The sequence below is a fragment of the Schistocerca piceifrons genome, chromosome X, assembly GCF_021461385.2.
Source record: "Schistocerca piceifrons isolate TAMUIC-IGC-003096 chromosome X, iqSchPice1.1, whole genome shotgun sequence".
Taxonomy (NCBI): domain Eukaryota; kingdom Metazoa; phylum Arthropoda; class Insecta; order Orthoptera; family Acrididae; genus Schistocerca; species Schistocerca piceifrons.
Window position 1 is genome coordinate 482,161,744 of NC_060149.1, and position 14,572 is coordinate 482,176,315.

General features: G+C 43.6%; 1 protein-coding gene across 1 annotated transcript in view; it reads left to right on the forward strand.

Annotated features, from left to right (window-relative positions):
* LOC124722435 (basic proline-rich protein-like) overlaps positions 1–13,866 on the forward strand; it is a 53,864-nt gene extending 39,998 nt beyond the window's left edge. The window contains exons 2-3 of the mRNA XM_047247598.1: positions 8,508–9,703; positions 13,687–13,866. Coding sequence (XP_047103554.1) covers positions 8,508–9,703; positions 13,687–13,866 — 1,376 coding nt within the window. The remainder of the gene's footprint in view (positions 1–8,507; positions 9,704–13,686) is intronic.
* Positions 13,867–14,572: the final 706 nt, after the last annotated feature.

The following is a 14,572-nucleotide window of genomic DNA, read 5'->3' on the forward strand; positions in this document are numbered from 1 at the left end:
ACTGTTTCCAGATACCTATTTGCGGAAAAAACCGATCTCAAACTGTGATTTGTGAGAGGTTCACTACACAGAAGTATCTACTGGTTTTGCAAAGGTTTTCACATTTCGCATAGTACGCTGAATAACAGAGAGCAAAGGTATTACCACTTTGCAGGACACAAATCTCAGACGAGAAACCTCCAATTGCGGGCTTTCAAACAAAATGAAGTGGTGGTGTGGTGGCACTCAACTACGTACCCACAGACTCAGAGTTGAAATATTAGAAGTATTAAAAGTTTTGGCTGATTTAGTTGTCTAGGGGCTGGGATACGTAGTTGCCACATTACAAGCCAAATACTGCTGAGTCTAACGATATGCCATGTGGATATACACACGAATCGAATGATCGAAGGATCCTATCACTCGGCAATTGCGAATTTTGAACGTAACATAGACATTTATAAATGAAAGATTACAATTAAATAAATTCTGCAGGTACTATTTTAAACGACGAGTACGATATCAGAAGTACCTTTAAGAATGCCTTTTATTACTGTAAAACACTTATTGGTGACGAAGACCCAGCAATTAAATAAAATATTAGTTGAATAACAGGAACAATAGATTCCTACTTCACGTAATTAGTTATGAACAACAACATAGCTCGTGAGATATTCACTTCCAAACGCATACTACGTCTTCACTGCAGGAGCCACAGAAATCTCACAAGTGCGCAAGCCGTCACTACGAAATGTTTCTATCTCCCATGACCACGCGCAAACTACTCAACTCTCCAAGTCTTTCCCGCGACTGTGCGTCCGTCGCACCGTACAGTCCAGGACACTCTCGTATCCTCTCCCGTACTGCCCAGAACTCCCCTGTCCTCTCTCAAAACGATGCTCCTCTCCCACTTCCATACAGTCTCTCCACATGTCCTTTTTGGAATGATCACTGTGGTTGGCTAGAGCGCTCCTACCCTGTCTCCAAGCCAACGTACACTCACATACATAATCAAACACATTCGAAGTACTGGATTTACATTTAAATAACTTGAAATTAAATAAATATTCCTATGCCTGGACCATAAACATGCTCTAACACACATTATTAAATATATATAAACTAATAAAATGAACATATATCAAAGGAATAGAAGCATAAGTAGGGCAGTAGCCTAATGTCTATGTGCTTTCTAAAACACAATAAATATTTGACCAATGTCTTCATGAATAGTATATATCGGATATAAACAAAGACATAGACGAATAAATATATTGATAAGCATGCTGCTACCGTTTTTTTTTTTTTCCTTGTAAATGTGAAGCACTTATGGCCTGACGCGATCGATAGTAGTCGGCCACTTCGACCTCCAATAAATCATGTACTATTCAAGTTACATGCCTGCAATTTATACCAATTAGCTTTCTAAAGACACGTCGATCGACAAAACCGGATGAACCGTTTAGATTTTGGAAATCCGTTGCTGGGTGTTACTTGTATAATTTATCGTCAGATACTAAACTTTAATAAAGATATTGAAAATTTGATTACACCATCAGAACCGTCGTGCAAATAATGGTAATGCACATGTTTCTTTTTGAGGTATCATGATTCATCTGGCTACTATTAATTTCTATACGAACTGTGAAATGTCTGCCATTATGGTTTCACAAAGTCCGCCATCTTTGGCACTCCACGGCATACAAATCTGATCCATCGACACAAAGCCAATTCCGCGACACAGCGTTAAGATGGAATTTCCAGTCACATGGTCGGCCTGGACCACGCGCTGGGGCTGCCCCTCTTCCGCCGGCTAACGTACGGCACCACGCTGTCGCAGACGAGCCCCGGCTTTGCGTGCGGCCCGTATGGCCACGCCGACTCCGACCTTAGAATATTTTCAGGGCGATACAACTCGCTCGTTACCTCACAGTATGTACATAATCTAGAAGACTAGTTTTAATGGATTATTCGGTAATGGCAGGAGGCTATACTAGTACCTCGATACTCTATTTGAAAAAAAAAAGACAGTCAGGACCATTAATGGCTTATAAAACAGTGCCTGTAGCTTTAACGTGAAAATAATTACACAAAACACCAGTACTGGTAGCTGTTTTGTACACGATCTAATGGTGGAATTCTAAATTACTCTGCCGGATGATTGAAATCAATTCGGTTGTCATATTACTTCCTATAGAACCTAGGCTGGGAAACAAGCTTTAGTATACACTAGCAGCTATGGCAGGCAGAAAATGAGCCTTCATAGATGTGTAACGATTCCACCACGCTGCATTAATATCAGTATGGTGTTGTAAATACGAGCCTATTCAGAAACTAAGGTCAGATCAGTCGCGAAATGCAAACCACAATGAAAATCAAAAATGTTTTATTTGCAACGGTTTTCTACGCCTTCCAGATACATTTATACATAGTTGCCATTCCTATATAGACGCCGGCCGCTGTGACCGAGCGGTTCTAGGCGCTTCAGTCCAACACCGCGCTGCTGTGCTGTTACGGTCGCAGGTTCGAATCCTGCCTCAGGCATGGGTGAGTGTGATGTCCTTAGGTTAGTTAGGTGTATGTAGTTCTAAGTCTAGAGGACTGATGATCTCAGATGTTAAGTCCCATAGTATTAGAGCCATTTGCACCATTTGAACCTACACAGACATCTGTCGTAGCAGTGTACCCACTTTCCAATACCCTCGTCATAGAAGACAGCCGCCTATGCCTTCCGCCACTTTTCTATGCTACTTTGCAGTTCGTTAGCTGTGCCAAAATGATGTCTTCATAGCCAGCGGTTTATGTGAGCAGAGATGAACATCAGAGGGAACCGAGTGCAGGCTGCATCGTGGGTGATCAAATACTTCCCACGGAAAACGTTGCAGAGACCTCCACATTGTCCCTGCAGTGTGCGGCCGAGAATTTTCATGAACAAGGAACTGCATGCCATTGTAACCTACGTGAGGTTGCATGAAATCAGGCGCAACCTCGCAGGGCGCACCCATTGTTGGTGGGGGATGCTGTTCCTTTAGGCATCTTCACGTGCTCACTACATGCTCAGAACTGAAAAGAGTGAAGTGACGCGATCGACAGACATACTGAGATACTATCCACCACATCTCTGCAAAAGATTTTCACTGTCCTTTCCTTTTCACGACTTGTTGTCTCTTACTTTCCGAACAGATCTCATAAATACTTACGATTACTCATGGACTTTATAATTATTTGTCAGCTGTTAGCAACATTTATCCTCAAAGTCGTTCCACAAATTTCCGCAGGTGGTCGTGTAGGCGCCGCCGAGTTACGACTGGTTTACTGTGGTGGGATGTCGCCTCACTGAATGCCAGATTTATGTAGCAGTGCCTTTTGCACAGGGCACCAGGCCGCAGACAATAACGCACAGATTGTGCAAAATTTTTCGTTCGTTGCTGTGGAGGGGATTAATGTGTTCACCCCCCTCTGTCTCTCTCTCTCTCTCTTTAGTTGCGTATTTTGCAGTACTGTGCTAAATCTTATACACACAGTATCCTAGGTTGCAAGCCTCATAATTTTGCCATAACGTCATTATTGCTACCAACATGACAATGAGCTTGTTTCACCGCACCTCAGTGCTGTAAGGATGGCTTTGTAAGAGTTTGTGTATCTATCTGTGGTTTTTCTGCTATGTTCCCACCACGCTAATCTTACCAGGAAGACGGACCCACATATTTCATCTAGATGAGCGGATAGATTAACATTTTGCAAAAATCATCTAATAACTCGCAAGAATCAAATTTAGAAACAATGTAATGCACTCTAGATGGGCATTTTGTCGTACTCTGCTAATCTTTTTACGCATCATATCGTTGGTTGGAAGTATCAGAGTTTTTTTGCTATGATGTCACACAATCTAGTAATATAGTGGTGAGTTAACTGGGGTTTATGTATTGTGGTGTAGTATTTCCTATAATGTAACTTTGGTGAGAAATCTGTAAAACTGCTATGCATATAGAATTCGCTATGACGTTATTATTTCCACTGTATTCATTTGTAACTCACACACTACTATGACGTCACACACATACACACACACACACACACACACACACACACACACACACACACACAATAGTAATGTGATTGGCTGAGAGCCTCATGACGTCGACGTGACTTTGGGAGCAGTGGAACTGTACTCACGTAATTGGATAAAATACCTTAAATTTGGGGAAAACACGAAAAATGTGCAAAAATATGTAAAATGTCGACGTGAAGTCGGAAGCACAGAGACAGAGATCATGTTATTAAATAAAACATAACATTTTGAAAAATACTTAAATTGTAGAAAATACGAAAAATTGTGGAAGCTATGGAAAAATACGTAAAATTCTGTAAAACATGCAAGAATGAGAGAACATGCATATCTTCCTGCGTGTGGGCTGTGCTGGTGCCTCGAATGACATAATATTAAATTGTTATTTACCAATAGGCCTTGGGTGATAACGGTTAACGTAGTCTGTTGTTAACAAAGAGACACAGCCTGATACTTGCCCTAGGCTGTCCAGCTGTAGAGTATACCCCACCCACTCAAGTGTCCCAGTTACAATAGATGAGGATGGGGAAGGGGTGCTTGAATCTCATTAGTTCTGGGAGTGGGAGAATGGTTGAGGAGAGGGGGAGGAGGGGACTGGGATGGGATTCCCTTAGATCAAATCCCAGTGACTTTCTGGGGAGGAGCGGAGTGGTGAGAGACCTTCAATATTAGTCGCCCAAGTGTGTAATGTGACACTAGATAAGAAACAGGTTATGCTCGTAAATGGATCATGATCCGTACCAGCACTTACAACCTACTTACATAACCCATATTTCTGTAAGTAAGGTGGCTGTGACGTTGGTACAACTTGAAAGGCGCTACACATTATGCTATAAAATGTTTGTGTTCAATGTTCCATATTTGACTGTTCTAATTACAAGTATGGGGTAACATCCTCACAGCATAGTGACCGACTATATGCTGTCTTATTAATAGTATTCAGGAACGCTCATATAACATGGAACTGAGCATCAGATGTCACTAAATGTGGTTCGACGAGTAGAAAATATCTCTTGAAGTAATTTATTGTCAATATAGAAGCTGTAACAGTAGTATGGGTCGGTCAGGAGAGCTGAGTGACTTCGAACATGGACAAGCCATTGAACATCAGACAAGCAACATATCAGGGGCATTTAAGCACTTCTAAAGCTGCCCAAGTCGCCTATTGGTGATGTTATTGTGAAGTGGAAATGCGGAGGAACAACCACAACTAAATCAAGACCAGAGAGACTGTCACATACTTCGCAGGGTGGTTGTAGAATATCACATGAAATTAGCAGAAGAAATCCTGGGTTCCACAGTGGTACTAGCAGTCCAGCTAGCATAATGACTGTGCCTTGGGAGCAGCACCTTGTGAGCCACAAATGGCTCAAATGGCCCTGAGCACTATGGGACTTAACATCTGAGGTCATCAGTCCCCTAGAACTTAGAACTACTTAAACCTAACTAACCTACGGACATCACACACATCCATGCCCGAGGCAGGATTCGAACTTGCGACCGTAGCAGTCGCGTGGTTCCGGACTGAAGCGCTTAGAACTGCTCGGTTACAGCGGCCGGCCGTGAGCCATACATCTCTGTAGTCGACGCTAGGCCACGTTTTAGGGAATGTAAATAGGTGAATGGACTGTGGATGACTGGAAAAGAGTGATTTAGAGTGATGTATGACGTAATACCCTATGGCAGTAGAATGGCTGGATTTGAGTTCGCTGTATGCCTGGATGATGTTACCTGGCATCATGTGTAACGCCAACAGTGAAGTACAGAAGGACGTTAAGAACTCTTCCACACAACGGCTTGGATTACAGGAGTACGCCACGACTCCCCGCCGAAGTACAGAAGGCATGGTGTTACTGTATGGGACTGTTTTTCGTGGTTGGGGTGTGTTGTCCTTACAGCGCTTAATAATACTCTAAATGCACAAGGAGATTCACAAATCTTAGAGCAATGTGTTCTGTGTAAAGTACAGGAACAGTTTGAAGAGAATGGTTGAATCAGCATGACAATGCTTCCTGTCGTAAAACAGCATCTATGAGGCAATGCTTTGTGGACAGTAGCAATCCTGAAACGGAAGGGCCTGCCTTGAGTTCCGACTTGAACCTAATGGAATACATTTGAGACAATCTGAAAATCGACTTCGCTCCAGATCCCAGAACCCGACTTCACAACCTTCTCTTGTTTGTACTCTTGAGGAAGAATGAGGTGCAATTCCCCCACAGACATACAGACACCTCATTGAAAGTATCCCAAGCAGAGTTGAAGTTGACATAAACGTGAAGGATTGACACATACCGTATTAATCTCCACTAATAAGTGTCCAGATTCTTCGGAAGTAGTGTTATTAAAACACATTCACTATTTACATGAAATGTATTTGGAGTTACGAATACTAACAACAGTCAACTGTATAATGGAATGATGATAATGAAAATTTATGCCGGGCCAATACCGGATTTCCCCCTTTATGTGAGCGGTCGCCTTAACCTCTTTGGATATCTGTGCATACTCACAGCTAGACCCATACTTCTATATGCCGTCGTTCCTGAGTCACAACCTGTACTCGTATACACATTATGTGATTCCCGTACGGGGGAGGGGGGGGGGGGGGCATTTTAAATGAAAGTCGCTGCCTGATATTAGCGGATAAATACAATATTGCAGTGCCTATGTTGTTAAGAAAAACGATGCAGCTTTCCTTTGGACATGCGTGCATGTCCAATTTCGAATCGCTTTGTATGCTATTTTCCGTTGCAGTATTAAAGCAAGCGTGACTGGTCAGATAACTTTCATGTAACATGTTGTACTCAGTTGCGTTTGTTAATTAATATAATGAATATGGGTCAAAGGTTTGTCTATGATAGAGAGTAGTTTTTTAAATTCAGTGCAACTTAGGATGTACTTGCGCCAGTAATAGAAATTTAAACAGAGCAGACACTTTACACTCTGTGTGTGGTGCAGTACAACTAACATGGCCTATCTTAGTTGGCGTTTGCGGGTGCGGATTTATTTTCTTATAGTCTCTTCAGTGTGATTTTGTATTTAAAAGTCGACTCCCCTATGACTGTAACTGTGCATTCCATTGCAAAGCTCAACACAGTATCAGACGAAGAACACCCTGATGACCATCTCCACTGGGGAACCAGTGGAGTGAGCTGCCAATGGAACTCTATAATTTCTCAAACCAAGTAGGACTTCAGCGCCAGATCAAAGCTCTTATAAACAGAACTAGATTATCCAAGGACACTGCAGTTGCGGGATATTTTGAACCTTCAGTTGAACGCCATTGTGGTGGTAAGTGTCTGGTTAATAGGAGCATACTATGGTTTGTAAGGATGCAGATCGAATATTATATAATTATTGGGTCTACACACAACAATCTTTAAACAAAAATTCCCAGAAAGTAACATTATGTGTCTAGTAAAGGCCATAATTTCATTTTATATGAAGCTTAGAATACATAGTGTAGCACCTAATTACAATTTTAACTTTAATACAGAAATACTAAGTCAGCACGTTAATAAATCTGATCTGTTGCTTAGTAAATAATAAAGAGATTTAAAATTAAAATAGTTTTTTATAAATCTCGTGTCAAAGTGAGGAGAAAATGTTAAATGTTAGTCCATATGTCTTACCAAACATCTTGCAGAATTTTGGTGGACTTTTTTTACCAGTTTCTGATTGCATAGTCTAAAAACTTGGCTAGTGGATAAGTGCTGTTAATGACCGAAAATATTGTTTCGCCAGTTACAGATTGATACCCTTCATAGAGAGGTAGGTATTCTTGTTGTTCAGGAATAATGGAAAGTAAAAATTTCTTTATATGCCTAAGTATAACCTTCAGAGGGAAGTCGGTATTCCTTGTGTTCATGGATAACAAAAAGTGTACATCGGTTTACATGCTATAAGTCAAATATGTAATAGGGATTTTCAGTCGTAGAACTTACGTTTTCAGCAGGAATATATCACTGACGCTTAATATCAGTAGCTTTTATTTATGACAGTGGCATAAGGCACAAAACATTTCATTTTATAGTGGTATAAAACAGCTCAGTAACTGATGAAAACATCACACTGTTGGATACAGATTATGTAAGTGTATATCTTCAAAAATTCATACTGTTGTTTGTGCACAGGATTCTTCCACGTATAGTACATGCAATGAAACAATAATAATACTGTGTACCAGATGCTGGCAAAATCGTGTGATGCAAAATACATTTCAATTCATGAATTTTTATCACTAAACAATGAAATGTAACAATTCATGCTGATGCTGATCTAATAAAATAAATTTAGTTGGGAACAATTTCTTGTAGGATATAAGTACATCAGTAAACAGTTACTAGTTGTTATATTCACATTTATACATTCAAACTTTGTGTGTACATTTACCATCCCAATGACCATTCAGTTTGCCTGGTATTCACACGTCATGTGGAACTGTCATGCCTTTCTCCAGATCTAGGTGGGAACCATCCTCCACCTCCCCCTCCCCATCCCCATCCACCTCCACCTCCACCTCCTCCTCCACCTCCACCTCCTCCTCCACCTCCACCTCCACCTCCACCTCCACCTCCACCTCCACCTCCACCTCCACCTCCATGTACTGAAGCACCTCCACCTCCACCTCCAACTCCACCTCCACCTCCACCACCTCCACCTCCCCCTCCACCTCCCCCTCCTCCTCCACCGCCACCCCCACCTCCATTTGCACCTCCACCTCCACCTCCATTATCTCCGCCACCTCCACCTCCACCTCCAAATGAATCTTCACTTCCACCCACAATGCCACCTATACCCCCACCTACAACTCCCCCTCCACCTCCAACCCCACCTCCTACTCCACCTCCACCTCCACCTACACCTCCAACTCCACCACTACCTCCAATCCCTCCTCCACCTCCGCCTCCACCTCCAAATCCACCTCCACCTCCAACTATACCTCCACCTCCACCTCCCCAACCACCTCCTCCTGCAACTCCCCCTCCACCTCCACCACCGCCTCCACCTCCACCACCACCTCCACCTCCCCCTCCACCTCCACCTGCAGATCCCCAACCACCTCCACCTCCACCTCCACCTCCACCTCCACCTCCACCTCCACCTCCACCTCCACCTCCACCACCACCACCTCCAACTCCACCTCCAACTCCACCACCAACTCCACCTCCACCTCCAACTCCGCCACCAACTCCACCTCCACCTCCAACCCCACCTCCACCTCCAACTCCACCTCCACTTCCACCTCCAACTCCACCGCTGCCTCCAACCACACCTCCACCTCCACCTCCTACTCCACCTCCACCTACAACTCCACCACCACCTCCACCTACAACTATACTTCCACCTCCACCTCCACCTACAACTCCTCCTCCACCTCCAATTCCACCTCCAACTCCACCTCCACCTGCACCTCCACTTCCACCTCCAACTCCACCACCATCTCCACCTGCACCTCCAACTCCACCTCCACCTGCACCTCCACTTCCGCCTCCAACTCCACCACCATCTCCACCTGCACCTCCACCTCCAACTCCACCTCCATCTCCTCCTGGAACTTCACATTCACATGCATCATGTCCTGGAGCACCTTCTTCAGGTGGATGTTTCTTGTCCAGTGGAACTAGCACCCCTGTAAAAATATACAAATTAAAGGTAAGTTTTTCTACTTATTGCTAAGGGGGAAGGGTAAAGTATCAGCATCACAGTCCTGCTCATTAGCTGAAAGTCTTTATAATATTTTCCAGGTTTGTTTCAAAAAGTATTTAAATGGTGAAATGATTAAATATTTCGTTAATTTTTAAAAGGATATGTGTAAAATAAATTGGTTAAGTCACCAATTGCATTCTTCTACAACATAACAACTGAAGGTATAGTTTAACGCAAAAATGAAGCACTTGTTTTCACTAGACTAAACTGAATATAATAAGCAAAAGGTAGTAATGAAGTGTGTTACAAAAGATGTGTAACGGACAATATGGGGAAATGGTTGTATAGGAGTGAAGAAAAGTTGGGAGAAGGTAAGATTTGGCACTGAGAGTAAAAGGAGTATCCTTTTATACCTTGAAGGAAGGATAGAGCTTTGGGAGAATTTTGTGGTAAGACAGAAAAGGGGATTAGAAATGTAGGAGTGTAAGCACAGTGTATGTAGGTTGATAATCAGGGGTTATTCTTGTTAATACACTACTGGCCGTTAAAATTGCTACACCACGAAGATGATGTGCTACAGACGCGAAATATAACCGACAGGAAGAAAATGCTGTGATATGCAAGTGATTAGCTTTTCAGAGCGTTCGCACAAGGTTGGCGCTGATGGCGACACTTACAACGTGCTGATATGTAGAAAGTTTCCAACCGATTTCTCATACACAAACAGCAGTTGGCCAGCGTTGCCTGGTGAAACGTTGTTGTGATGCTTCGTGTAAGGAGGAGAAATGCGTACCATCGCGTTTCCGACTTTGATAAAGGTCTGATTGTAGCCTATCGTGATTGCGGTTTATCGTATGGCGACATTGCTGCTCGCGTTGGTCGAGGTCCAATGACTGTTAGCAGAATATGGAATCGGTGGTTTCAGGAGGGTAATACGGAACGCCGTGCTGGATCCCAACGGCCTCGTATCACTAGCAGTCGAGATGACAGGCATTTTATCCCCATGGCTGTAACGGATCATGCAACCACGTCGCGATCCCTGAGTCAACAGATGCGGACGTTTGCAAGACAACAACCATCGGCACGAACAGTTTGATGACGTTTGCAGCAGCATGGACTATCAGCTCGGAGACCATGGCTGCGGTTACCCTTGACGCTGCATCATAGACAGGAGCGCCTGCTATGGTGTCCGCAACGACGAACTTGGGTGCACGAATGGCAAAACGTCATTTTTTCGGATGAATCCTGGTTCTGTTTACAGCATCACGATGGTCGCATCAGTGTTTGGCGACATCGCGGTGAACGCACATTGGAAGCATGTATTTGTCATCGCCATACTGGCGTATCACCCGGCATGATGGTATGGGATGCCATTGGTTACACGTCTCGGTCACATTTTGTTCTCATTTACGGCACTTTGAATAGTGGACGTTACATTTCAGATGTGCTACGACCCGTGGCTCTACCCTTCATTCGATCCCTGCGAAACCCTACATTTCAACAGGATAATGCACGACCGCATGTTGCAGGTCCTGTGCGGTCTTTTCTGGATACAGAAAATGTTCGACTGCTGCCCTGGCCAGCATATTCTCCAGATCTCTCACCAATTGAAAACGTCTGGTCAATGGTGGCCGACCAACTGGCTCGTCACAATACGCCAGTCACTAGTCTTGATGAACTGTGGTATCGTGTCGAAGCTGCGTTGGCAGCTGTACCTGTACACGCCATCCAAGCTCTGTTTGACTCAACGCCCAGGCGTATCAAGGCCGTTATTACGGCCAGAGGTGGTTGTTCTGGGTACTGATTTCTCAGCATCTATGAACCGAAATTGCGTGAAAATGTAATCATATGTCAGTTCCAGTATAATATATTTGTCCAATGAATACCCGTTTATCATCTGCATTTCTTCTTGGTGTAGCAATTTTAATGGCCAGTAGTGTATCTAGTTGGTGGTATGTGTTGGAAATTCAAAGAGGTTTAGTGTTTGAGAACAGAGTCGATATGTTCTTGCAGGATTCGAGTGGAATAGAGTAAACTTATTCGGAAAGTGATGAGAAGTGTATGGTCTGTGAATATTTGGAAGGAGTTGTGCTATTTCGGTGGGGCAGATTTCCAGTCGTAAATAGCATAAGGGAACATAGGTTTTGCAGGTATGGAGTAACAGCAGTACTAGTAGTATTATTTATCTACAGCTGACTTCTAGAAGGATACTGGACATGTCATGGTATAAAATTTATGAACAACAAATCTAACTTAGTTCATACATATAGACCGCTGCATGCTAGCAGATCTTGATTGACAAGAATGGCGTTATAGGAGGGTCCATCGTACCATTTGCCTGAAGTAATTTCGGGAAACCATAGCAAACCTAAATCAGTATAACCAGTTGGGCATTGGGACCTCAATCTTGCAGAATACCAGGCCTGTGTGTTCATTCAGTTTATCCCTAGTACAGTGTGACCATAATGTATTTTCAATAATAACGCAGCCGCATTATAGCAGATGACATATCTAGCAGATGACATATCTAGTGAGAGACTCTTACTCCTTAAAGTAGACGAGGACAGACTGCGAAAAATCATATCCAGTCATCCTCTGAAAGTCGTAACAGGAAGCATCGACTACAGAATCAATACATTAGTATGATACAGACCGCACAAAACACAGAAATACCACACATAAACAATAAATAAAAACAACAATCAGAAGTCCCTTGGCTACACAAGCTCGCAGACGTAAGAAAGCAAATCAGACGAACTACAAAATACTACTAACGAGCAGAGAATGTCAGAGAAAGGCAAGCAAGACAACAAATATGCAAACAGACGAGAAACAGATACAGAACAGGCATTTTTAAAAAATAAACAACAAAGGAACAACTTTACACAAACACAATTACATGAAAACATATTGGGATTGTCTTACAATATTTAAAAGGAAAAAATCAAACCTAACTGATCTTGTCAACGCTGAGACAAGATGATGCCATGCGAATGCATGGGTGTAGAGGCAGGGCAGAATACATACTGAAAAAACTCCAACCTGATGACGATCAAAAGACATATCTACAGGTACACACCATTCAGTAATCAAAACCAGAAACTGACTATGAAACAGAAACTATCACTTGGGATCCCGATGGTATTCACGTGGAAGTCCCACAACATATCATACTGCTCATTACTACATTTCTAACTGAGAGCCTAAACTAAGCCCTATGGCTGGGTAGATTAACCACAACGTGGAAAATGGCACAAGGAATCCGCTGAGGAAGATCTAACCAGACAAAATCATAATGGCAAATTTGTTTACTGAACACACTCGTTACGGTCAAGGAATGAGCTCTGTTTGATGGACAGCATTCGTACAAGTAACTAATGGGACTTAGCTTGCAGCAACATGAAATTCGGGAAAACAAGTCAACTGACAATACAATAAACAAAGCCGTTCGCGCAGTGGAAAACACAGACCGGAAAAATGTTATAGTCTAAATGACAGACACAACAGGCACCTTTGACAACCTCTGTTAGCCTGTAATATTCGTGACTGTGTCCAGGGTATACTTATGCTGCGTCCTCATTGCTGACACATCACCGCTCCCTGTTGCCACATCGCACCTCGCTGGTAGCCAGTGGCGTTGTTGCATTTATGCTGCAGCCTCGCTGCTCGCTGTCCACCAGGAGAAATTCCGAGCAGCTGTCCACACACTCAGCAGGGTGCTAAGAGCGTCAAACGTGGTAATGCTGGAGCCAATCATGGCTCTAGCTTCAGGACATTTGGCGATAGTCACAGCTCGAAACACAAGCCAGATTGATATCATCGCCTCCTGAGGATTGTAGCGAGCAGTGATGGTGCAGGTTAAATGGACCGGTAAAATGCAGTGGGTGTGATTCATCATTGCCGGACCATGCGGGGCAACAGCGAGGTGGCAGCTTAAACACACCCTTAGGGAGCTGGGGTTGCTGGCTACCTTTTACTGCATTTTACAGGATATAGAAACAGGGTTGCTGAGTGCTGCGTCCTCATTGCTGACACATCACCGCTCCCTGTTGCCACATCGCACCTCGCTGGTAGCCAGTGGCGTTGTTGCATTTATGCTGCAGCCTCGCTGCTCGCTGTCCACCAGGAGAAATTCCGAGCAGCTGTCCACACACTCAGCAGGGTGCTAAGAGCGTCAAACGTGGTAATGCTGGAGCCAATCATGGCTCTAGCTTCAGGACATTTGGCGATAGTCACAGCTCGAAACACAAGCCAGATTGATATCATCGCCTCCTGAGGATTGTAGCGAGCAGTGATGGTGCAGGTTAAATGGACCGGTAAAATGCAGTGGGTGTGATTCATCATTGCCGGACCATGCGGGGCAACAGCGAGGTGGCAGCTTAAACACACCCTTAGGGAGCTGGGGTTGCTGGCTACCTTTTACTGCATTTTACAGGATATAGAAACAGGGTTGCTGAGTGACGAACAGGCAGTCAGAAAGTGGTCAAAAGATCCCCTAAGGAACACTCACAAGACTCGCTCTGTGGGTCATCCTTTGAGATCTGGCAATATAACCTTACGATATACTTCGTAGAAAGCCTTCACAGCGCCGAAGGAATCGTGGCATATGCCGACGATCTGCTGGCTATAATCTCTCGGCAAACTTCAGAGCACAATCTGAGGAAAAAGCCTGTGATATACCGCAACAGATGAACAACTGGTGTACACAAAATAAGCTAACGACTGCTGCAAACGAAACACTTTATATCCTGCTTAATGACATTAGAAAGACATTGATGAAACAATTAAACAGAAACAACAGTCGACAAGGTAAGTAGGTATTAAAATTGACGAAGGGGTCTCCTTCAAACTGTTGATGCTACTGTTGCTGATTAC